Source organism: Pollicipes pollicipes, unplaced genomic scaffold, assembly GCF_011947565.3.
Source record: "Pollicipes pollicipes isolate AB1234 unplaced genomic scaffold, Ppol_2.1 Scaffold_6686;HRSCAF=7923_pilon_pilon_pilon, whole genome shotgun sequence".
In the NCBI taxonomy this organism is placed as follows: Eukaryota; Metazoa; Arthropoda; class Thecostraca; order Pollicipedomorpha; family Pollicipedidae; genus Pollicipes; species Pollicipes pollicipes.
The window spans coordinates 30,323,157-30,346,412 of record NW_023596921.1 but is presented as its reverse complement, the minus strand read 5'-3'; the positions used below and the strand labels follow the sequence as shown (position 1 = coordinate 30,346,412).

The following is a 23,256-nucleotide window of genomic DNA, read 5'->3' as shown; positions in this document are numbered from 1 at the left end:
GGCGCGGGCCGCGCTGGCCACCGGCCGCACTTGTTGGTCGGCACGACCACGAGCTGGCGACGGCTAAGGGCAGGGGAAGCGGCACGTGAGGACAGCAGACGGCCGCGCGCTGGCTGGGACGGCGGGCGAGGGCGGCCGCGCCGGCAGGCGGAGACGGCAGGCGCGCCCAGGGACAGTGGACAGACCGGCAAGGCACAGATGTGTGGCCGAGTGAGCGGCGGGCAAGAGCGGCGGACGGACGGGCGGATGGAGAAGGCGGACGAACGGACAGAGGAATGGCCAAGAGGAACAATGGACTGACAGTGGGAGGCGCAGATGCACGGAGGACGGACGGAAGGACACGCATACGGATGCGCGTTCGTAAGATGGACGGCCCGATGACCGGCGTCGGAGATGACAGACAGCAAGACCAAAGAACGCAGCTACGAAATGGCGGCCGGCGGCCGGATGAGATGGCGGCAGCGGTGACGCGCGCGCGCGCGGCTAAAAGTGGCGCGGCGCCGTTCTGTTGCAGGCGTCTGGGCGGCGGCCAAACGGCGCCGGGCCCGCGCGCGCTATTGCGTCGTAAAGCGGGCCGAAAACGCAGTGACGCCGGCATTTGCATGTGGCAACGCGAGCCGACCGGGCGGCCTCGCGTCGGCGGCGGCTCGGAGCCGCTCTGGAGGGACGTGCTGCCGTCCTCCTGAGCAGCGCGCCGCTCGCAGCCAGTCGTTCGCAAGGTCGTTGCGAACGCGGCGCAGATTCGGAGATCTGCAGAACTTTCTGTTTGCCGGCGGGCGTCTCGTTGTCGTAGGCTAACGTTTTGGGGCGCGGACGCTGTGGGGTATTCTGTGGATGGTTGCATTAGGAATACATGGCCCTCCGCCGTGTTCGGTGGTGGTGACGGTCCAATGGGGAGCTGATTTTTAAAAGAGGCGTGGGGAATCGCGCCTAAAATGCAGATCACTCAAGCTTGTAGAATGACGACATAGCGCACTGCGCCAAAATGACTCGTTTTCCCTCACACTGATCTAACGGGTCCGATGTGCGCCATGTTATCCCACCGCCCGCTCCATCCGCGCCGGCTCGGGCCCCGCTCCCACCCCTGCTGACCCCGCACCCGCGCGGCGCCCTCCGCACTCGCCGGCGTCGGCGCCGACGGGGACCGCCCTGGGGTGCGCCCTGCCGTCGGAGTCGTGCCAACTAATCAGCCGCGGCCGGCGTCGCGTCGCCGACGACACAGAAAAGGTCTGCCGCGACCGGGGGGCGGGTGGGCCGGCCAGGGCGCGGCGCCAGGGCGGCCGGCCGCGCTGGCTGCCCTCCAGCCGCCGCCGCGCCGCCATCAAAACACACCGACGCCGCAGATACGGCACCGATGATAAATGATTGGCCGGCGGCGGCGACAGCCGGCGGCCGGCTCGCGTCATCAGGCGCCGCCCCCTCTCCCCTGACGTCATCAGGGCCTGCCCCGTCTTCCCTAGCGTCATCATGCGCCGTTCCTGATGTCACCAGGGACCTTTCCTGACCTCATCGGAGGCTGCCCCATCTTCCCTGATGTCATCAGGGGCTGCTCCGTCTTCCCTGACGTCATCGGGTGCTATCCCGTCTTCCCTGGCATCGTTAGGTGCTGATCGCCACTCTGCGTCATCCGATGTTGTCTTACCTTCCCTGACGCTATCAGGCGCCGCCCCATCTACCCTGTGCTCATCAGGCGCCGCCCCATCTACCCTGTGCTCATCAGACGCCGTCTCCTCGGCGTTCCACTGTTAAGCTCTCTGACGTCATCCGATGTTGTCTTACCTTCCCTGACGCTATCAGGCGCCGCCCCATCTACCCTGTGCTCATCAGACGCCGTCTCCTCGGCGTTCCACTGTTAAGCTCTCTGACGTCATCCGATGCCTTTCATCCCCGTCCCACCTCTTTTCCCCACCCTGCGCTGCCCGACCGCCGGCTCCCTCGCTCCCTCGCTCCACCGCTCTCCGCTCCCAGACTGCACTCCTCCCGGCTCTGTCGTGAGGCCGGCCGTCACCAGCGCGTGCTGCACCTCCTCGCAGGTGCCTCCGCTGCGGCAGGCGGGCTGCTCGCTGTGTAGCCACTAACGCTAGCTAGGCCCTGTCGCCGCTTCCACTAACCGCCGCTCTCTTTTTCTCTCTCCCTCTCTGTCTCTCTCTCTCTCTTTCTGCGTGCTTCCCGCAAGGCCACCACCACCCGTCCATGTACCTTCAGCAGTGGAACGGAGCAGACCTCAGCGGCTGCTTCCACTACGGTGAGGCCATGCACGCCGCGTCGGCGGCCGCGGCCGCGCCGCCAGCCGGGCCGTAGGCGCCCGGAGCCGGCCACCGGTCCGCTCCGTGCCGCTAGACCTGCCTGGACGTGTTGTTCTTAGAGCTTACCGAGGCCTGTCCGTCTTTCCTGTAGGCGGCGACGGACGAGGGCTGGTGGCAGGCTTGTTCGGTCGGCAGTCGGCTATTTTAAGGTCTTTAGAAGCTGTGGCTAGTCGTCTAGATAACGTTACGTTTTGGCACACGTCCATACACTCTTCGGAAGCCGTTGGTGTGTCCTATGGCTGTCGGATTTTTTTTTCTGGAAGACGCACGGTGACGTCAGAGCACGAGTGCTTGTAGAACCGAGACCAACCTTTCTCGTTAACCTGCTTGCCTAACATGGCTGTCTGTGAGCACTCTTTACAAGCCTTCTTAGATATTTGCCTGCACTCTACAAGCCTGCCCAGTTATCTGCTTGCACTCTTTACTAGCCTGCCTGACTGTCTGCCTGCACTCTTTACAAGCCCGCGCGCCGCACCTGTCTCAACAGCCCATGTCCTCAGTTCTGCACGCCGCGCTTCCATTTGTCAACAGATGCGGCGGGAGTCCTTCGGGTCTCGTCTGCGTTTTGGCAGGCCAAGCCCTCTCCGCGCCGTCGAGCCCCTAAATCAGCCGGTTGTCCGTCAGCTCAGCTGACTCCTCATCCTCGGCCCGGGCTGCACGTGCACGGCAGGGCACGGCGCCAGTGGCGCCACCTGCACCTGGCGGCGCTCTCAATGGCCGGTGCTGACCGGGCGCCGTCTGCGTGCCACCCGCCAGCCCGCCCGGCCGCCCGCCCCTGACCCTCCAATTAATGCCAACTGGCCGGCGGCGCCGTTCCAGCGGCCGCCAGCCAATAGTAGCGCCGCCGCCAACAACCACATGTGACCGGGCCGGCCGCCCGCACGCACACGCCGATTTGCCAAAACTCCATGCGGCGGCGGCCAAGTGTCGCGGCCGGCCGGCGGTGACGCGGCGGCCGCGCTGGCAGCGCCGGCGGCCGGCCTGCCAGCCCGCGGGTCCGGCGACCGGCGCCGGGCGCGGCTCGCGCCGAGTGGCGCCGCCGGCGGACGCCGGGCCGCGGGTAGCGGGCGCCGGCCGCTCCGTGCCTGGAGGGCGGCTTGGGGCGGCCGCCGACGCTGCCAGCCCGGCCGCCGCCGCGGCCAGAGCGCAGCGAATGCGTGCCGCTCCACCATCGAAATGCTTTCAGAAAGGATTGATAGCGTCTAGCCGCATTCAGTAAGCTGTTTTTATGAAGTTCGTTCAGCCGTATTGCGTCATGCATTCGCATCCGTGATCATGCTGCAACGGATGACTCCCAACCGAAAATCAGTCAGTTTTACGAGATGCATTCCTGATGTAGCTGTTGGCATGTCTCCATTTCGCAGAACAAACAAAAAACAGGTCTTTAATTTGGTTCTCTCACCAATGGGCAATATATTTTGACGTTGGGGTCATTAGTCGGCGGGCTTCTGGACTGGTACCCGATCTGCGCGGCAGGTGGCGGTAACAACATTCATCACGGGCTTTGGCCCACCTGTCCACCGGCGCTGGTGGCGCATTAACGTCTCTGCAGTCAGGCGCAGTACCTTACTGCCAGCTGAACGTCTCGGTGTAATTCCCTTCGTCTCAATGAAATATGTCCAGCGTATTCCCGCTCACCTATCAGGTATTCCTCCGCCGTCCGATGCTGTTCAGTCAGATGTCGCCATGTACTCCCACGTGTCCAGCGGAGTCTATGTTGCTAGACCCGTCTCGTCAGTTCTCTGCCGCTACATGTATCCCGCCGAATATTGCTACGCTGTCCTGTTCCTTGCGTGCTCCTGCACAATGCCATCTCTTCCATGTGATAGTCCTGTGCTGAGTGTCAGGCGGCCCGTCCGCGTCTCGCGTTGCTCGATTGCGGCTTTGACCACCTGTCGTGCCCCGTTCCGCCGTGATGAGACGCCTGTACTGTTCGTAGCCCCGACCGCTGGCGTGCTGCAGCGCCTGTGAACGTTCCGCCGTGATGAGACGCCTGTGCTGTCCATATCCCCGGCCGGTGGCGTGCTGCAGCGCCTGTGAACGTTCCGCCTCCCGTCCGGGGCCTGTCTGAAGCTGTCTGTAGGTACTCTGTGCCCCATTTGCCACGGCCGTCGCCCCCTGAGCAGCTGCACGTCGGGCGGTGTTTTGGTTCGCGCTCTGGTCGGACCGGTTCCCTTGATGTATGCTGTCGGTGCCCCGACCGGAGCGCCGGTAGGAGCGGCGTCGCGTTCCGGACTGCCTGCACATTGCCCGACGTGCTGATGCCCAGTTGCCCTCCACGTGTCTCACTGCACTGCGTGCGTGACCCTTAAGGACATGCGTTGACCTGCAGCCAGCCCTGAACGCTTGCAGCGGCCGGGTCCGCTCGCCCGTGAGTGTGGCTGGGGTGTTTGGCTGTGCTGTCGTGCTGGGCTCGTTTCCAAGTGTGAGCCGCCGCGGGCCGTGGCGGGGAGCGGTGCCGTGGCGCGCGCCGGTCTGGTCCGGCGCCGGCCGCTCTGTGAGCGCCCTCTGTCTTGCATCGGCAGGTCACTACAACCACAACCCGTACACGGGGGTGCTGCCAAACGACACGGTCATGACCACGGGCGTGTTCTCGTCGTCCGAGCTGTGGCGCCTCTCTCGGGGTAAGTGGCCAGCTGGCCGGCGCGCCCGGCGTCGGCGTCGCAGGCCGGACGCCCTGGCCCTGGAGCCCCCGCCACCGCCTGAGCTCTCCCACACCGCCAGCGGTCCTGTGTGCCGATCTCACCATGCCACGCTTCGTCTCAGCCCCCGCCGTGGCCCCACCGGCCGGCGGTGCCGCGCTGCGCCGGCTCCTCCCGCCCGCCCCCTCGGGGATTGTGTTGGAGCGGCGGACGGATCTGCGGCAGCTCGGCCGCCTGATCCTGCGCGTCGCCCGGTCGACACTTGATCGCCGTCGCCGCTATCGCCACCGGCTTCCGACTCGCCGCCCCGCAGTGCTCAGCTCCAAAGCCAGGCCGCACCCGCTTCCGGCCAATTTATTCCACGCATGCCGTCGTAAACCGGGGCCGGGATTATTTTCGCGTATCGCAGGTTTATCAAGGCGCGCCCAATTTCTCAAGTTGGATCATAAAGGCCGGGTGGCAGCCGGGCCGGCGGCGATTGCGGGCCTTCTGTTGTGTCGCAACCGATCTGCCGGCTCCTGTCAGCCCATCCGGGGGCGAGGGAGGGGGGAAGGGGAGGAGGAGACGGGACACGGTGGAAGGCGGGGAAACGACCGAAACACCAGGGTAGGACACCAAATGTGATAGTAGAGGTTGACTTTCTAGTGTGACTAGCGCACCAGCCCCTGCCGAATGAAGTCGCATGCTAATGTCTCTCCTGGGAAACACGAGGGACAGCTTTGCGTCTAAATGTTCGAACTCTCCGTTGGGCGCCTGCTCGTTTTTCGAGTATGGCTGGAGCCGAGAGTGCGTTACCAGCCGCCGTCCCAAGCGCGGCGGCCGTCGCGCCAGGCACGCCCCTGAATTGGACAGCGGTGGCGTAAGCCAGCAAGCCGTGACCGGAGGGCGCGTCTGGCCCGTGTCGCCCGCACCGCGCCTGGTGTAGGAGGCGGCGGCGGCGTTCACGGCGGCGGCCGCTGGTCGGCCGAGGGCGCCGCGTGTGATCGGCGCCCGGCCGTCGGCGCGTCTCTCTGTCCCCTGGCGGCCGTGATTAGCCGATGGGGCAGCGCTGGGCGCCGCCCGCCGCTCCATTGTCACCTGGCCGGCCGGCCGCTGCGCCGTTTGGCTAATGAAGCACGGGCGGACGGCGGGACGGGCGCCGATTGCGGCGCGGAAGGGGAACGGCGCGGCCGACGGCACCCGGTGGGGAAGGGCCGGCAGATTGGTGGCGGCGCTGAGGGTGCAGGCGGATGATGGTAACATGCGAATTGAGGCATTGAGGAACTGAGGAACTAAGGGCTTGTTTTTGCGTGTGCGTTGGAACTGGACGCAACTCATTTGAAACAATCATTTGAAGGCAATAGGGGATGAAGGCTTTCTTAGTCGTTGTATTTTTAAAAAAATATTGTTAGATAATGCAGGTTAAAAATTCCCTTACATTCGTGCCTTGAATTCGAGTCTGTGGTTGATAAGATATAGCTCTGTAGGTGTGTTACTTCTCCTCCCCTCCCCTCCATTTCCCTGATGGCTCATTGAATTAATCGTGACGTATTTTGGAAGTCATCAAAAAGATAACTCGATATCAAAACCTCATCAAATTACACAGGAGTAGTTCATTTGATTTGCCCCATTAGCTCTCCCCTGAGCTGGATGCAATCGTCTCATACGGGCTCACCGACGATATAGACGTCAAGCAGCCCCTTCAGTAAATTCCTTCGGAAGACGCACGGTCGCCCGGCCCGCCCCGGCTGCCTTGAGCGGGGCTGGCCGGCGGTCCCCGGCCGCTCGTGCGGGGTGATGGGCGACGACAGTGTCCCGCAGCCGGCGCCGCTCGCGCCGGGCCCGGCCGCCGCCCGTGCCGTGTCAGCGCCGGGCCGCGCAAATCATGCGCCGCCGCCGACGCGGGGGACGCGGGCCGCCGCCGGCCACGCCCCTGGCAGCGACCGTGCTGACACGGACCGGCCAGGTCGGGCCGCCGGGCACCGGCCGGCAACGCGCCGCGCCGCGCCGCGCTGACGGAGTGGGCGGCCGGGCGCAGTGTGGCGGCCGGACGGCGCCCGAGAGCGACCCTCGGCGCCAGCTAATGACGCGGCCCGGTGTCACTCGCGCGGCGGAAATGAAGCGGCCGCGCCGCCACCGCCGCCGCTCGCCTGCGCCCGCAAAACAGCGCCGTAAAAGTGATGGATTCGCCGGCCCCTAATCGGCCCGCTGTTGAGCGCCGTGCGCCGCATTAGCCGCTTTGTTGCCGAGAGTGCGGCGTGCATACGGCGCGGTCTGGGTGTGTGACGCGCAGCGCCCGGTCGGCCGGTGCGGGGGCTCAGAGGATGAGAGACATCGGTGCTGGGAGGCTGCTGCATCTTCCTCAACGGAGTTGGATGTCACCCCGATCATGGGGCACTGATGGAAACGTCAAAAACTATCAGCATAGAACTTTTTGATGCCAGGAAATTTGTCCGTTCCTCCCATTCAGGTGCTGGTCAGCCACTTATTCTCCCGTGTTCGGCTGCGGGAAATTGTCATTTGCTGTTAACGTTAGTACATACTAACGCCAGTATCAACTATATTAGCGTGAATATCTAGGCATGTTTATATCAGAAGAAGTAAAGGACCCACAAAGGAGGTCTTTCAGTTCTCAGGAATGCATAGTTCCTCATTGTCACCCTTTTACAAGATGATGCCATTTGGAACAATGGTCCACAGTTGATCACTTAGTGCTCATGTCTGTTTTGCTTAAACCATGCTAGTCATGCTGTAAAGGTGCCCTCGAGGGTTATGTTTCACTCACAGTGCAGCGATTTCGTCTCGCGGCGTGCCGTGATGTAGTTGCGCCCGTTCGCTTGTTCTTTGCGACGGAGCGCGGCCGCGGTCGCCCGCGCCGGTCCGCGTGCCGGTCCCGGCGCCGGCGTGCGCGGCGGTCTGCCGGCGAGCGACAGAGGGGGTCTGCACCGGATGGCGGCGGCGGCCTATTAATGCACCCCGAGCGGCGGCCCGATCACCTCCAGCGGCCGCGACTCGGCTCAATCGCCGCCCGGCAAATGATGAGGAATGAGAGGGCGGCCGGCGAAAGGGGTGCCGGGGACCGCGGATGGGGGCGGCCGAGGTGCGGGGACCGAGGTGCGGGGCTCGTTGGACGACTGCGGCGGCCGGGGACCTCCCGCTGATTGCTGCACGGGGCTGGGCGTCCGAGCCGGCGCGCGGCCTGAAACCCCAGCAACTTTTTTGTCACCCACCAAGCAAATCGTCGACTTGTCTTGATTGCTGCACGTACTGTCCAGGACGTCTGACGTCTGCTGGCGCTCACCTGTACCGCATGAAGTGTTGCGCGCCCGTCTGCAGGGCACCAGCGAAAGGCACGGCGGGCGCGTCACCACTGGTGCGTGCGTGATCACCTGAGCCGGCCGGTGCTGTACGGGAGTGTGGTGTGCCCGTGGCGTGTGCCCCTGCGGCGGCCGCTGACGACGGCGCGCGTCTCGCCAGGCTCGATCGTCTCGCCGAACGGCATCAGTCCGGCCACACTGACCACCATCAAGGTGGAGAACTCGTCCGTCAACTACTACTGCAGCAGCTACACGCCGCCGGCGCCCGACCACCACGGCCTGCTCGTCTCCGGCGCCTACTGTGAGTGCCACCCCCGGCCACCCGGCCACCCGGCCCCGTCCCCGGCCCCTGCCACCCGGCCACCCGGCTACCAGTCATCGGCCCCGGCCCGGTCACCAGCGCATGATCTAAACAGGAATGTGTGGACCTTGTCTCCATGTGTGCCGTACGAGCGCTGTTAACGGTGGCATCGATGGTGAGGCCGGGTCAGGGGCGTTGACGGCGGCGGTAGTTATCGTGCCGGCGGCTCCTGCGGGTGTGCGCTGTCTGCCGCTGTCCAGGAGGGCTCCGACGGCTGCCTGACGCTGAGCCGGCACCTGGCGGCACACAGCGCTGTGTTCTCTGGCCGCTGGCGCCGGCTGCCACTCGGCCGCGGCCCCGTGTTGGCGCCGTCGCCGCTGCGTGCGAGCGCGCGTCCCCTGCCCGTCTGATTGACGGTGGCGCCGCCGTGCGTGCGAGCGCGCGCCGCCTGCCCGTCTGACTGACGGTGGCGCCGCCGTGCGTGCGAGCACGCGCCGCCTGCCCGTCTGACTGACGGTGGCGCCGCCGTGCGTGCGAGCGCGCGCCGCCCGCCCGTCTGACTGACGGTGGCGCCGCCGTGCGTGCAGCGGGTGGCGGCGGTGGCGGAGGCGGCGGCGGCCTGGCGATGCCTCGCACCTCGCACAGTCCGGCGGCCGAGCCGCGCGTCAAGCGGCTGCGGCGGCTCAGCTCGGACGAGGAGCGCGACCGGCAGGCCGAGATCGGCTACTACGGCCAGTCGCCCGTCTCGCTGGCCTCCCAGGGCTCGTGGCACGCCGACGTCGACCACAGCACGTTCGGTGAGCGGTGCACGCCGCCCGGGCCGCGCCCTGTAGTGTCGCGCGCGCGCGCGCGCGCCGTGTACCGCCGTCCCGGGCATGCTGTACAGACGGACAGCCGGCGATCTAACCCCCGCCCCGCCCGCCCCGCCCGCCCCGCCCGCCCCGCCCGCCCCGCCCTCTCACTCTCTGTCTGTCCGTCTGTCCGTCTGTCTGTCTGTCGTCTTGCTCTTTCTCTCTCTCTTTCTCTCTCCTCTCTGGCCCTGCTGGACTCGCTGGAGTGTGACCGCGCCCTGTGCGTGTGCGTGTGCGTGTGCGCGTGCGCGTGCGCGTTCGCGTTGCGCGTGCCCGCAGCCACTAACCGTGTGCCCCTCTCCTGCAGCCGCCGCCGCCCTTCCCCTCGTGCGCGCCCCCTCATCGGAGCCCTCAGGCCAGGAGCACCGGCCGGCCGGCAGTCCGCACCACAGAGAAGGTAAACGGACCGGCCGCGGCGGTCGCGTTCACCGGGCTGGGTGGCGAGCGCAGGGTCGGTCGGCGGCAGGCGCTCGGACGCCGGAGAGAGGTAGGCGGCACCGTCGGCGGGCAGACCCCGAGCTGGCGGCGCGCGGCGTCCCGTCCACCGTAGAGTGTGCCAGCCTGACGCCGGCGGCGAGCGCTGCCGGCCGGGCGTGGAGCCGCAACCCCACCTGTCTGTCCGTGTAGCAGAGGCGTCCTTGCCAGCCGTGTGCGTGTCTGTGTGTAACACGCCCGCCCACTAACGCAGCGCCGCCGTCTTGTGATGGCGCCGATTGGTGGCCGGCCGGTTTGGGCGCGTGACGGCGTCCGATCGCGTGGTGCCGAGCTGACGCTCACGCTCGGCGGTCACGTCCGCCGGGCTATCCTGCTCCCCTGGCGGTGTTGGATGGTCGCCCTGAGCCGTGTCCGGGGTGCGTCGGCCGCTGACCCGGGCCTCCCCCGCCCGGCAGCCGGCCTCTCCAACATGATCCTGCCGAGCGCCAGCTACTACCAGGAGTCGGAGCACAGCCCGGGCAAGTACCAGGAGAACGGGCACGACACCTTCTCCGACTTCGTCACGCTGGTGTGCCAGGAGGCGCAGAACACGCAGCCGCAGGTGAGCAGTGGCGCGGGGCGCGAGCCGCGGCTGGGCGGCGGACAGACGGCCTCAGACTGGCGGACTGGGGCCGAGACCGGCATTGTGGAAACGGGCCTCAGGGTGAGACTCCGTGGGCGTGGGATGGGATTGCGGTGGTGTGGCGGACGTGCTGACGCTACCATTGAACGGGTGCAGAGGCCTCATCTTTCGGAGATACTGGGGGTTAGACCAGCGACTGGGCGGCCAGCTGAAGGACTGTGCTGAGGGCCACCCCGGAGACTGGGACTGACGCTGATTGCAGTGCTGACTGGCGGCGTGCACTTAGAGCCCTCAGCTGGTCCAGGAGACTGGTCCTGAGATGTGCCTGCGTACTGTAGATACCGAGATTGCAGCGACTGAGGCGGAGAATGAGAATGCCGCGGCGACTGAGGGGCCGTCCGCTCAGTCACCGCTCCCTCCCCCATTTGTGTTCGGTTGTCGTCATGCTGAGCGCCGGCCGCCCCGGCTCTCAGCGTCCGTTTGTGTGTGTGTGTGCGTGTGTGTGTGATTTCTGTTGTCCCGCACTGGCCGCAGCAAGGCCTAGGCTTGGCGTTAGTGGCGTTTCGTTTGGCCCGCTTGTGCTGCCCGCCCAGGCTTGTGCTGCATGAGCTCCCTTGGTAACGCCTGACCGCTGGGTGTTGTTTTAGACGTGGAAGTCGTCGACCATAACTAAAGCTAACGACAGCCGTCTGCTCTGGAAGGAGGGCAAGGTGAGAGGGCCGCCGCGGTCTGCTGTGTTTCCGGGCGTGCGCACGCGGCCCGTTCTGATTTGCATCACGCGGGCGCGTAGAAACGTCAAACGAGCTTTGGCCGATGTAGGTTTTGCGCAGCGCTTGCGTTGTTACAAGTGATTTTGGGCTAGACTGCGCCGCTGTTGCACGGGATTCGCATTGTGCAAACGGCCTCGAGCCGCGTACCGTTAAAGATGCCTTGTGACTGCTCCTTATGCGGGTGGGCCGCCGGCCGGCGTCAGCGGCCGGGGCCGGGGCGCGTGGCGTGCGGCGTGCGGCGTGCGACGTGCGGGGCGGCGCGCTGAGCGGCGTCGCGGCCTTTCTGTGCCGCCAGGCGTCGGTGCCCACCGGCACGCTGTCCGTCTCCAGCGCCGCCGGCCGCCAGCACAAGTACTACAACAGCAGCATGCTGCCTCCGCCGCCGCCGCCGCCCATGGCGCGGCCGGTGGCCATCATCCGCTCCACGGGTGAGGTTCGCAGCGGCGCTTGGTCGCCGCCGCCCATGGCGCGGCCGGTGGCCATCATCCGCTCCACGGGTGAGGTTCGCCGCGGCGCTTGGTCGCCGCCGCCGTCGCCGCCGCGGGGGCGCCGTCCTCCCTGTGCGTGAGCACGGCTAAGGCTGGCCCATAATGCGTCCGTCGCCTGGTCTGACGAGCTGGGGTGTGGCTATCGCGCCCCTGGCGTGTGCGCGCGCGTGTGGCACTCACAGGTCAACTTGTGCCAGAATAGCGAAGTGCTCGACCCAGATGCATTCCGCTCTTTTTCACTTGTGACAAAAGTTAGGTGATGTGATTCCCATATTCTCAAAGCGTCATGTTTTAACTCGTAGCGGGTCTTTTGTTGCTGTGCGGCGTCGCGCCCGCGCGTGGTTGTGGCGCCGCCGTCAGTGCGTTGGCCACCTCTGACCGTCGGGCCGCCCGGCAGCGGACGTCACCTGCGGCAGCGAGGCCTCGCCGCCGTCGGCGCACGCCGTCTCGCCGCACGCCGTCTCGGTCGTCATGGAGACGGACGCCGCCGGCGAGCGCATGACGTCGCCGCCGAGCAGCTCCAGCAACGGCCAGGTGAGCGGGCGGCCGGCGCGGCCCGCCCGGGCCGGCCCCGTCGCGTTCTGTCGGAATAACCCTGACCGGCGCCGCCCGCGGCCGGCGCCTGTCCGCGCCGTCCAGACGTGACGTGACGCGGTGTGACGTGTTGCAGGCCAGCCCGGAGCCGGCCGGCCGGCGCGGCAGTCCCGTTATCACGCTGGTGCAGCACGCGGTGACCGGCCAGGTGAGCCGGCGGCCGCCGCGCCGCCCGCGCCAGCCGGCCGCGCCGCCGCCTGCTCTGGCCGCCCCGGGCTGCCGCGCGCTCTGTACTCTGCCGCCGCCTCTCTGCCAGCTGGTGCAGCGCAAGGGGCTCCTCTTCTCTGTCGTCTGCTACGGCTCAAAGGGCTTCTCTGTTTGTCACGGCTCATAGGGCTCCTCTGCCTGGCACGGCTCAAAGGGCTCTTCCCTGTCCGACACTGCTCAAAGGGCTCGACTGTCCGGCCAGCTTAAAGGGCTGTTCTCTGGCTGGCACGGCCCAAATGGCCCTTCTGCGTTTCAAAGCTCAGAACGCTCTACTCGGTCCACCACAGCGCAAAGGGCTCCTCCATTTGATCTAGCTCAAAGGGCTCCTGTCTGTCAGCCGCGGCTTAAAGTGCTTCTTTGTCAGCCACTGCTCAAAGGGCTTCGCTGTCTGCCATGGCCCAGAGGGCTCCTCTAACAGCCATTGCTTAAAGGGCTCCTCTGTCTGCAAGGGGTCAGAGGGTTCCTCTGCCGGCCACGGCTCAAATGTCTCCTGTATCTGCCACGGATCAAAGGGCCCCTCTTTGTCAGCCACGGCTCAAAGGGCTTCTCTGTCCGTCATGACTCAAAGGGCTGCTTTCTCAACCATGGCTCAAACGGCTCGTCTGTCAGACACGGCTCAAAGAGCTTCTCATTGCCAGCCACGTCTTAAAGGGTGCCTCTGTCTGCCACAGCTCAAAGGGCTCCTCTTTGCCAGCCACGGCCCAAAGGGCTCCTCTGTCTGCTACGGCTCAAAGGGCCCCCGTCTTCCCGTCACGACTCCAGGGGCTAGCTACTGTCACAGCTGTCGGCTACCACTCCTCCCATGGCTTTTCTGTCACTCTTCCGGCACATATGTGACCTTTTCTCCGCCAGTTATCACATCTAACAGAGCTGCTGTTGCCAGCTATCAGCTTTCTCATTACTGAGAGCCGCTCTCTGCCAGCACCCGCGTCTTGAGCTTGTGCCTCACCAGAAGCCGTGGCGTTTACTGGCTCTCCTCCAGCTTGTGCGCTGCCCGGACCACGTGCCCGCCGACGGCCGCACCTCGAGCGGCAGTCTCCGCCAGCTGCGCCGCAGTATCGGGATTCTGCGCTGCCTGCTGCCGACGATTTGTGTCTTTAGCGCGGCGCTCCGTGGATCGCACGATCAGTGTTCCTTCCGACCCATGGTCGCGTGCACATGGGTGCATTCCAGTACAGGAGCAGCTCTGCGGGCGGTCGCGCGCGTCCCTGCACGGTTTGAAGCGGTGCTCTAGGGTTGCGTAGCCTGATCTGTTCCGTTCGCCCGGCACATGCCCCGCTAATGCCGGCGCGACTTCGCTCTTCAGCTGGGTAATCGTTCAACTGTCGCCCAGTCGTGACCGCACTGTGGCGCTACTGGTGCTTCACTCCTGGAGACTGTTCGGCCCGCGCTGCCGGCTCAGTGAGATGGTGCCTCGGGCGTGATGAAATGGGTTCAGATGAGATCGGTCAAACGATGGCTCGGGGCTCGGTCAGACGGTGGCTCGGGACTCGGTCAGACGGTGGCTCGGGGCTTGGTCAAACAATGGCTCGGGGCTCGGTCAGACGGTGACTCGGGGATCGGTCAGACGGTGGCTCGGGACTCGGTCAGACGATGGCTCGGGGATCGGTCAGACGGTGGCTCGGGACTCGGTCAGACGGTGGCTCGGGCTCGGTCAGGCGGTGGCTCGGGGATGAGTCAGACGGTGGCTCGGGACTCGGTCAGACGATGGCTGGGGACTCGATCAGACGCTGGCCCTGGGCTCGCTGAGACAGTGACTCGGGGCTCGGTGAGACCCTGGCTCGAACGACACCGGTGCTGTCTGGTGGCTTCATCACGCCGTCATCTACACGCTTCGGCTCGCCGGCCGGGTTCCCCGCACCCTTTCAGTTGGCTTAGGGTGAAGTCGCTGATCTCTTCGCTCTGCCACAACACTTTCTGCTGTCTGCTTCTGCGCTTGGTGTACCCTGGCTTTGGAACCGGCTCCTGGTACATCGGCGTGCGGTCGATTGTGTTTTTGTTTAGCTGGTCATAGCATGGGAGACTAACTGAGATACGATCGGGTCACTGTGTCGGGCTAGGTGATACACTTTAATGGCAGATTGGGACTCACTGCTGCGCACAAAACGTGATCTCGGCAGCGCTGGCCGTGGCCTTGTTTTGCCCGCGAACGTTGGGCTGACCTTATTCGGGTTTTGGCAGCTGATCTTTCATCACTTTTGGAGCCTGCGGTTCGTGCATCGCAACCCAAGTCCCGTTATGAAGACAGCGTGCATCGTAAAGGGACAAAAAATGCCCAAAATGATAAAAATAACCAGTCGCATTATTTGCTGTCACGCATTTTTTTCGTCAAACCCACATTTGCTGCTACGCAGCTTTTCGCCAACTCTTTTAGCTAAACAAAAAACAAGGAATTTTAGCGTTTCAAGTGTCACATGCCTGTAGATCTCTAACAAATGAATTCAATGTGCACAGGCCGAATTGGCATCGATCGCGGATGGCTGGTGTTGTTCAGGGCCGGTTCCACACTCTCAAGGGTCATGTAACGCCGGTGTGTGCTCCAGCCCGTCAGAATGCATCTGGTATTACAAATGCGCTTGTTTCTGTGGCTTGCAACATTGCTGTGAGCAACGTCGCATGACTTGTTAACTTAAGTTGTTTAAGGAACTTCTTACTCTGTGTGAGCGTGCCTCCCATGTGTTTACTCACCCTGGAATATATGTGAACCGTCTAAATCAGCCCAGCACAGTTCTCGTGCGGCGTACTGCAAAGTGGATGCAAATGGGAGTTCTGGCATCTGATTTGTCTGGGAACAGTCAAACGATTGCCAGGAACCGTCGGCAGAAAGAAGTGCAATCCCGCGAAGCACATTATTGAGCTTTTCGTTGGAATATGAGCGATGTGAAGAACGCTGGCGACTTGAACTGCAGTCATGAGGCTATCACTTCAAAGTTGCCGTCTGTCCGCAGCTGTACGACGGCTGACTTTATCTGACCCCTGCGACCTTGGCCTGTGCCGGCAGACGCGCCAGATGTCCTGTGTATCCGGCCCCTGTCTCCTGTGACCCGACTGTGCACGTCCGCTGGCGGTCCCACTTACCCGTGACCTGTGTCATCGTCCCCAGCCGTTCGCGTGCGCCAGTATCGCCGAGTTCTGCGGCCGCTGCTCGCCGTTGGTTCGCTGTTGGCTGTGACAGAACCTTCTCTCCGCAGCTGTACACGTACACCAGTATTCCCGGCTCGGTGAGCCCGACCAACATGGCGCTGTACACGTCGCCGCCGCGCTCGGCCGCCAGCAGCGTCGTGCGGATGTCGACGGGTTCGACCGGCGGCGGCGGCGGCTCGGGCACCCCCAGCGCCTCCGGCGGCGGCCGCTGGAACCAGCACTTCATCCTCGAGGAGAATGTCGACTACGGCATGATGCAGAGCCTGCTGCCGGCCACCGCCGGCTCCGACGTGCCGTCCGGCATCATCGATGACGGTGAGGAGTGGCGACGGCGTCACTGTCAGGTGTCCGTAAAGCAGTGGATCCGCTTGGTTGAGTCTCATGGGAGGGGGAGGAGGAGGGGGTCATAAAGCAGTCAGGATGTGATGATTAGGTGTGCATAGTAGCCTCGATTCTTAACCGCCAGCAGTAGTGCGACTGCAGCGTGCCTTGCCTTGTGACCAGACGTGCCGGGTCGCCAGTCCCGCGTGTGTCTGCCCCCATCTGGTCGGAAGGACCGGCGCGGCCGCGTGTGTGGTATGTCGCCTCCGGTCGCTGCGGCGTGACCCGGGGCGACGTCCAGACGGTCACCGCGTGCCCCTGCCGCCGCCAGATCGGTACTTCAGCTCGGTGGTGCACGCGGCCGACGCCCTGGAGTCGGCGGCCGGCTCGGCGGCGTCGGCGGCGGCCGGCGCGTCGCCAGCGAGCCAGCCGCCAGCGTCGCCGGCCGCCAAGTCGCAGCCCTGAGCCGGCGGCCCGGTAGGCGGCGGCTCTAGTCAGCGGCGTCCGCCGCCATTCGCGTGCCAAAGCCGCGCCGGGAAGTGCCTGCGCCGCGCCGCGCCCGTCCGGCGGCCGTCGACAGCGGCGCACCACCCGGCACGGCCTCAGAGCGGCGCGCGGCCGGCGGCGCGGCCGGCCCGGACGGCCGGCCAGGGGCGCTGGCATCGGTAGCTGCGCGGGGGACACTGTGGATCTAGTCGTTTTGTTCGGCGAGCGAACGTTTGAGTCGGGGCCGCGGTCCCATTCTGTGATACGCGTTAGTAGCGAGGTTTCGTTCGCCGCACAGAGGGCGAGGAAGGAGCGCCATCGTCCGGCCGCCGCCGCCGCCGCCTTAGCCTGCCGCTTCCATCTCTGCCGCCGCCGCCGCCACCGCCGCCACCGCCGCGCCGCGTCGCCGCCGCTGCTGCTGATGCCGCGTGTCCAGCCGCCCGAGCGGCGTGGCCACCAGGCCGCCGTAGTTAGCGATAGCGTGAGCAATGCTAGGTCTTTCAGGCACTAGGATAGCCGAAATAGTTGCCTTGTCTCATGCAATAGTAAACTGTTCGTGGTTAGCCGTGTTGTGAACTAGTGGTGCGCGTGTCGTTGGTGGTTTGACCGCAGCTAACTAAGTAATCTGCGAGGTCCTTGTTGTACTCATCCACGCACGGAAAGAGCTTGTAGCGGAGTCGACACGCGGTAGATGACGTGGCCCTGAGGGGGTGTTCGCCGGCGCCAGCTCGTGATGCGGCTGGCACAGTGCGCTGCTCTACTATGAGCTCACTACAAACTTGTCTCCTTCGCTCGTCCGAAGCAGACGTTGCTTCTTCACTTCCGTTCCTCTGGTAGTCGGCTCGTGACGGGCCGTCTCAGTGGCGACGTTGCGCCGGCAGCCCACCTCAGTCGCCTCACATTTCCCCTGAGCGGACAGTGCGCCTGCGGACTTCTAGCGTGAGGTTGTGAAGGGCCTGTCCGGGGCACGATGGGCCCGCGCCTGCGCCGTCCGCCCCGGCGTCGCGCTGGATCGCACAGCGTCGTCAGCCTCTCGTCGACCCGTTGCGCCTTGGCCGGGCGCGTGGCCGGTCTGGCCGGCGTGGGGACCGCGCCGGACCGCGACGGACGGGCCGCTCCGTCGGCGACCAGACGGAGTCGGCCCTCCGAACCGGACCAGCACTGCCGGTCACGCCCGCCGCCGCTGCTCCGCGGCACGGGTACCGGACTCGGTACCAGCGACGGTCGACAAGCAGCTCACGTCTCGGCCGCCGACGTCCCCCGATTCGGGGAGCACCGCCCGCCTTCAGCCCGTGCGGCCGACGCCGCGTGCCGCCCGTTGACTCCGCCTCCGCCGGCTCGCTCGGCCGCCCTCAGCCGGCGGGCTGCGGGCGCCTGCCGCCAACACGCGCCACCTGTACAAGTGCCGGCCGGTCTGCCATCGTGGCGCCCGCGCACCAAGCAATAACGTGACCAAAAATGTCTCCGCAGCGTGGGCGGCCCCACGCGGCCCTCTCCCGACCGGCCGCAGCCGCCAGCCTGGCTCCATTAACACGTCCCACGTTGTACATAATGCTACAGTGATTGTTGACATGGACCTAGCGTAGTCTTCCCGTGTGGTGCCGTCGTGTTATATACATACATATATATATACTTATTTATAGCCGGGTCGGCGCGGACTAACCCCGATTTTTTATACGGCCTGGTCGCGGCGCTCCCAGTGAGAGCGGCCGCCGCCCCGGATACACCAGACTTCAGACCGCTCCTCGCCCGATTAGCTGTTTTTTTATTTATCCGTGATGTGTACGTGTTTTCTTTTTTGGAGCGCGTGCGGCCGAACCGGCGAGGTGGGCGGGGCCGACGGCCGAGCCCGGCGCCGCTGGTCGGTGGCGGCCCGCCTCTGCCGCCGCCGCCGCCGCCGGAAGTGCCCGCTTCCGGGCCGCGTGAGGCCAGCGTGTCGCGCCGCTGCCCCCGGGCCCCCCTGCCGGTCGGCCTGTGTTGTTTCCGGGCATCCTGTTGAAATCGTTTTTGTTGCTGGCGTACGCCGACGCCGGAGAGACGACGCTTGGTAGCCTCGTCGCGCAGTTTTGAAGTTTTTCGGTAATGAAATTTAGCTTTAATCATCGACAGTTGTGCAAATGATGCGAAATACATACAGAAAACGCCGTGGTCATCTTTCGACTCCGTCCGGCGACCCCGGCTTCAACATATTGCATATAGCCAGGCTCCTCGCTCGGCCTTTGCAGCTCCGACCATCCCAGAGTTCGCTGGACATCCCAAGCTCCATCATGCTCCGATGCCCCTCTTCACCAGGCCCGGCAACACATGACAATCTTAGTGCCACGGGCAGCCTCAAGCGCGCACGATCGCTTTGTAGGCCGATGTGCCGGGCAGGAACGTTGCCGGCTAGTGATTGGTGGAGTGGTGGCAGTTGACGCGGGGGGCAATCAGCAGTGTCGGTCGCACGGTCCGTATGGTAGGAGTGGCACAATTGGTTCCGAAGCATGTGCTCTGTTCAGATTTTGGCCGCCTTTTTAAGCTCGTGGAGTGTGTTGAAAGAGTGGGGAATTTCGGGTGTCCTGCTACCTTGTTTTAAAACCATTCCATCTTACATCTAATTCAAGCGGATTGTGGGTCACGTTATATCCTTACTAACATAAAACATAACATGTTACATCCTCACTCACATGAGATAATTGCTAAATGGTAGAAATCGTGCACTGCTCTGGGCATTACCATTGTACTCGAGCAACCTAACAAAACGCAGTGAGAGAACAGTGCAATGCATTTCGCGAGTAATCCCTTTATAATTCTGCGCTGCGCTTCATACGTGCTGGCTGTGGCTTCGGTTCATCCACATGTTGCATGTAACCGATCTCCTCAGGCCTCAGCGTCGCGCGGCTATGGTGCCGAAGCCTCCGCCCGTGAGGAGCTTCCACAGACGTGCCAATCTTCTCAGGCCTCAGCGTCGCGCGGCTATGGTGCCGAAGCCTCCGCCCGTGAGGAGCTTCCACAGACGTGCCAATCTCCTCAGGCCTCAGCGTCGCGCGGCTATGGTGCCGAAGCCTCCGCCCGTGAGGAGCTTCCACAGACGTGCCAATCTCCTCAGGCCTCAGCGTCGCGCGGCTATGGTGCCGGAGCCCTCGCCCGTGAGGAGCTTCCACAGACGTGCCAATCTCCTCAGGCCTCAGCGTCGCGCGGATGTGGTGCCGAAGCCCTCGCCCACGAGGAGCTTCCACAGACGTGCCAATCTCCTCAGGCCTCAGCGTCGCGCGGCTATGGTGCCGGAGCCTCCGCCCGTGAGGAGCTTCCACGGACGTGCCAACATCCGAGGGCCTCAGCGTCGCGCGGCTATGGTGCCGAAGCCCCCGCCCGTGAGGAGCTTCCACGGACGTGCCAACATCCGAGGGCCTCAGCGTCGCGCGGCTATGGTGCCGAAGCCCTCGCCCGTGAGGAGGTTCCACGGAAGTGCCAACATCCGAGGGCCTCGGCGTTCTGCGGGGACCTGGAGTGTCGGAAGGTCTCGAATCCGTCTTGATGTCCCTCGACGGTCGCGTGCCCTGTCCGTTCAGTCTTCAGGCGCTTGACCTTTCTGCGCCTCCCGTATAGCCTTGGCGGGTTCAAATTTGACATGGGGGTGAAGGGTCCGACGACACCCCATAATCTTTGAACCCGTTGCAAGGTCTCGCGTGGAGGATCGCTTGTAAAACTCCTGCACCCCCACTTCCGCTGCCCGGTCCCCAGACACGAGGCCTGTGTCAGTTATGGACCACCGAGATTGTCAGTGTCACGAGACTGCAGAAGAGACCCGATACGATGGGAGGCTCCTGTTTGGTCAGAAGGTCGAGATGGCCGGGTGTCAAGGCGGCCAGAGGGCCCTGAAACGCCCAAGTGGCTCGAAGTCAATGTGGAGCCCGAAATACGCGAAAGGTCCACGGACGGGCAAGGGATCTTTGACCGTGAAATACTGGTGATGGTCAAAAGGCTGGTGGTCACCATGGTCCCTTGACAAAAGAGGCCAAAACGACGGAAAAGTTTCCAGCTGGTAACGGGGCTCTAGCACGATCAAACGTCCCGGAGGATCAAGGGGTTCTGAGGGGCGCGTGTGCGTCTGAATGCAGAAAGGTTCAAAGGCATTGCAGAGTCCGCAAATGGCCGGAGAGTCCGGAATAATCGTTTTAGGAGCCCCTGAACCAAACGACAAGAAAGCGAATAATAGCTCGGTGCGGCCAAAATAGCTCGAAATGGTCGGAGCGCTTAAGAGGCTACTGGTCATGGGCAGCTATAATGGCTACTAGATTCGAAGGGATCCAAAATGATCAGCGGTATTCTAAACAGTCGGGGGTTGAGACGGTCAAATACCGGCCAAAGACCCAGCTGGTCAAAGCATGCTAGACAGTTGAGCGATTCCAAATTGATCGAGGGGTACCAATATTTTCAAAGGGTCAGGAACAGCCAAGTAACACGTGAACGCTTAGGCGGCGAAACCCATTGAATGTTCTGAATGCGAGTCTTCGAGAAAGCCATGATTATCGAGACGGTCGAGGGATCTGGGATGTCAGAGGCGGTCAAATGGGTGGAAACTCCCGAATTTCTGAAACATCGGGACCCAAAAACAGACAACTTATGGCTAAAATAGGATAGACAGATGGAGAGGGCAGCTGAGGGGTGGCTGGGTGGCGTTACCGGGCCGGGCGTCCGCCATCGGCCAGAGTCGGCTGGAAGTGCGGCCGAGAGCAGCAGCGGACGCGTGGCCTGTCTCATCTAACAGATTGGACGAATGGGTGGTGGGTCGTGGGTTCCCTGGCGGTGATAACATAGGTGTTGTTAGGAGAGGAGCTGGGGTTTGAGTGTTCCGCTTTCGCGCTAATCCACTTATCAAGCATGCACCGAATTATGTTCAGAGGCCAGTTTTATAAAAAGGCACCGCCGCTTCTTGGCAAAAGATAACTCCGGCAAAAAACTCTCCGCCTACCGATATTTATAAACGACTCTGACACCCGATGTAAATTTCACTAGCGACGACTTTTTCAGACTCAAAATCTGCTGCTGCCTATTAGAAGCACTAGATGCTATCGTACCGCAAATAAACGTCTTGTTTATTTTTACGATGGTCGATTATGCTCATTGGAAAGGACGAATAGTTTTTTTTTTGCAAAATGGGTTCAAAAAGTATCTTACGCGTGTAATTTGTTGTTTGTGTATCCCAATAGCATTTTAACCTCTATATTCAAAACAAAATTCTACCCAAGTGGTAGGCAGTGGTCAAAGGTACACAGGAAGATGTAGCTCAGCATGCGAAACCTTTACGTTTTCCGAGTAGCTGAATAAGGTATGAAGCATTCCGAGTCGCGTAAAAAAGCCAAAAATGTGTATGTTTATGCCGAACAAAAATAAAGTAGGTGTAACACGCAACTCATTTGTAAAATCCTTTGCTGAGACACATGTCAGGTCTGAATGAAATAGTACTGCATGGGTAGGCACCTGGGCATTACGGTCGCTGTTCTGTCCGTCTTTGCAGGAAGTCATGTGTTGAGGAATCTCAGAGCTGCCTGAGCAAAGTAATTGGAACACGGTAGGTAACTTCCTGTAAGAGGGTCAACCCCCGTGTAGGAGAGACTGGGGGATGGTCATGCCCCTCTTAGATCGCGGGTTATAAGTGAATACTCAACTACAAGCATATCACAAGTGATTCCGTGAAAACAAGGAAATGAATGCTTATCTATCTCTCTCTCTATCTCCCCATCCTCCCCATGATTCAGAAAAATCAAAAGCAGGTGGGAGAACCTAGGCAAGCAAGTCTAGTGGGACGTAGGATCTAGGCTGACAGGTGGGCTTCTTTCCAGATACGCAACTAGGTGCAGCGATGCATATTTTCACTCCAGCAACGCAAGCCCGCTGGTATTGGTCTACATATGCACCTATCATCACGTTCTAAGGAGTTGAGGGCTCTACTGTGGCTAAAATTTCCGAGTGTTTTTAAACAATTCAAACCCGACCAAAGTATTATGTTCTTGGCTCGCTTGCTTCCTTTCCAGCCGAAATCCCAGCCCGCATGTATCCGCTGCCAATCGCATACCCTCACCTGGAGCCACGCTGCCAAAACTGACACTGCCGACAGCTGCTATTTCAAGGAAGGCACGTGTCGAAAGCGCCAACGACAGGGTCGATAGCGACGCTCGGCAGTGGTAAAGAGAAAAAAAGTTGTTTTTTTCCTGATTGGCTCATGGGCACCTAAAATGTGCCGTGGTTAGCGCCGACGACGGGCCGTCCGACAGTCAACGCGCTTTTTACGGGTGCCTTAGAGGACAATAGATCCTTAATGGTCAGGTAGGTAGACTACTAGCTACCCACTACCAATACATAACGCGTTCCTTCCTAATAACACGGTAACCATACAAACCGCTAACCTTTACTGAACATGCCAGAGATCTGCCCTGATCGCGCTGCATAGCAAGTGTTATCCTACCTCTACTCTGATAAGCTATTTGAACACAAATAAACGGCGGATGCAAGGCTATGTATTTGAGAAAATAGGCCAACATGACAACAGAAAAACAGCATTTCGCTACTGGCAATGCCAACGACGTTTAAAGTTTCAAGCAGTTTGCATGCTTGTCGCTGCCAGTTGATGGACCTGATGCGGGATGTGCAACTCCAGGACCTCGAAATTAGGCAGCGTCAGTCATCTACAACCAGAGACAGCATGAAGTGCATTGATTTCGCTCACAGAATCATCAGAGTTACGCATAAGCTTGCCAGAATATCTGTAGGTCGTTACACTCTACCTACATGTTCAGTTCACATGCCGAAT

General features: G+C 62.5%; 1 protein-coding gene across 1 annotated transcript in view; it reads left to right on the top strand.

Annotated features, from left to right (window-relative positions):
• LOC119108165 (nuclear factor 1 X-type) overlaps positions 1–16,457 on the top strand; it is a 32,883-nt gene extending 16,426 nt beyond the window's left edge. Inside the window, exons 7-18 of the mRNA XM_037231744.1 lie at positions 2,177–2,245; positions 4,832–4,930; positions 8,405–8,545; positions 9,133–9,342; positions 9,704–9,793; positions 10,287–10,432; positions 11,101–11,163; positions 11,519–11,651; positions 12,109–12,245; positions 12,382–12,453; positions 15,704–15,971; positions 16,309–16,457. Of these exons, the coding sequence (XP_037087639.1) occupies positions 2,177–2,245; positions 4,832–4,930; positions 8,405–8,545; positions 9,133–9,342; positions 9,704–9,793; positions 10,287–10,432; positions 11,101–11,163; positions 11,519–11,651; positions 12,109–12,245; positions 12,382–12,453; positions 15,704–15,971; positions 16,309–16,442 (1,562 nt within the window). The 3' untranslated portion in view covers positions 16,443–16,457. The remainder of the gene's footprint in view (positions 1–2,176; positions 2,246–4,831; positions 4,931–8,404; positions 8,546–9,132; positions 9,343–9,703; positions 9,794–10,286; positions 10,433–11,100; positions 11,164–11,518; positions 11,652–12,108; positions 12,246–12,381; positions 12,454–15,703; positions 15,972–16,308) is intronic.
• Positions 16,458–23,256: the final 6,799 nt, after the last annotated feature.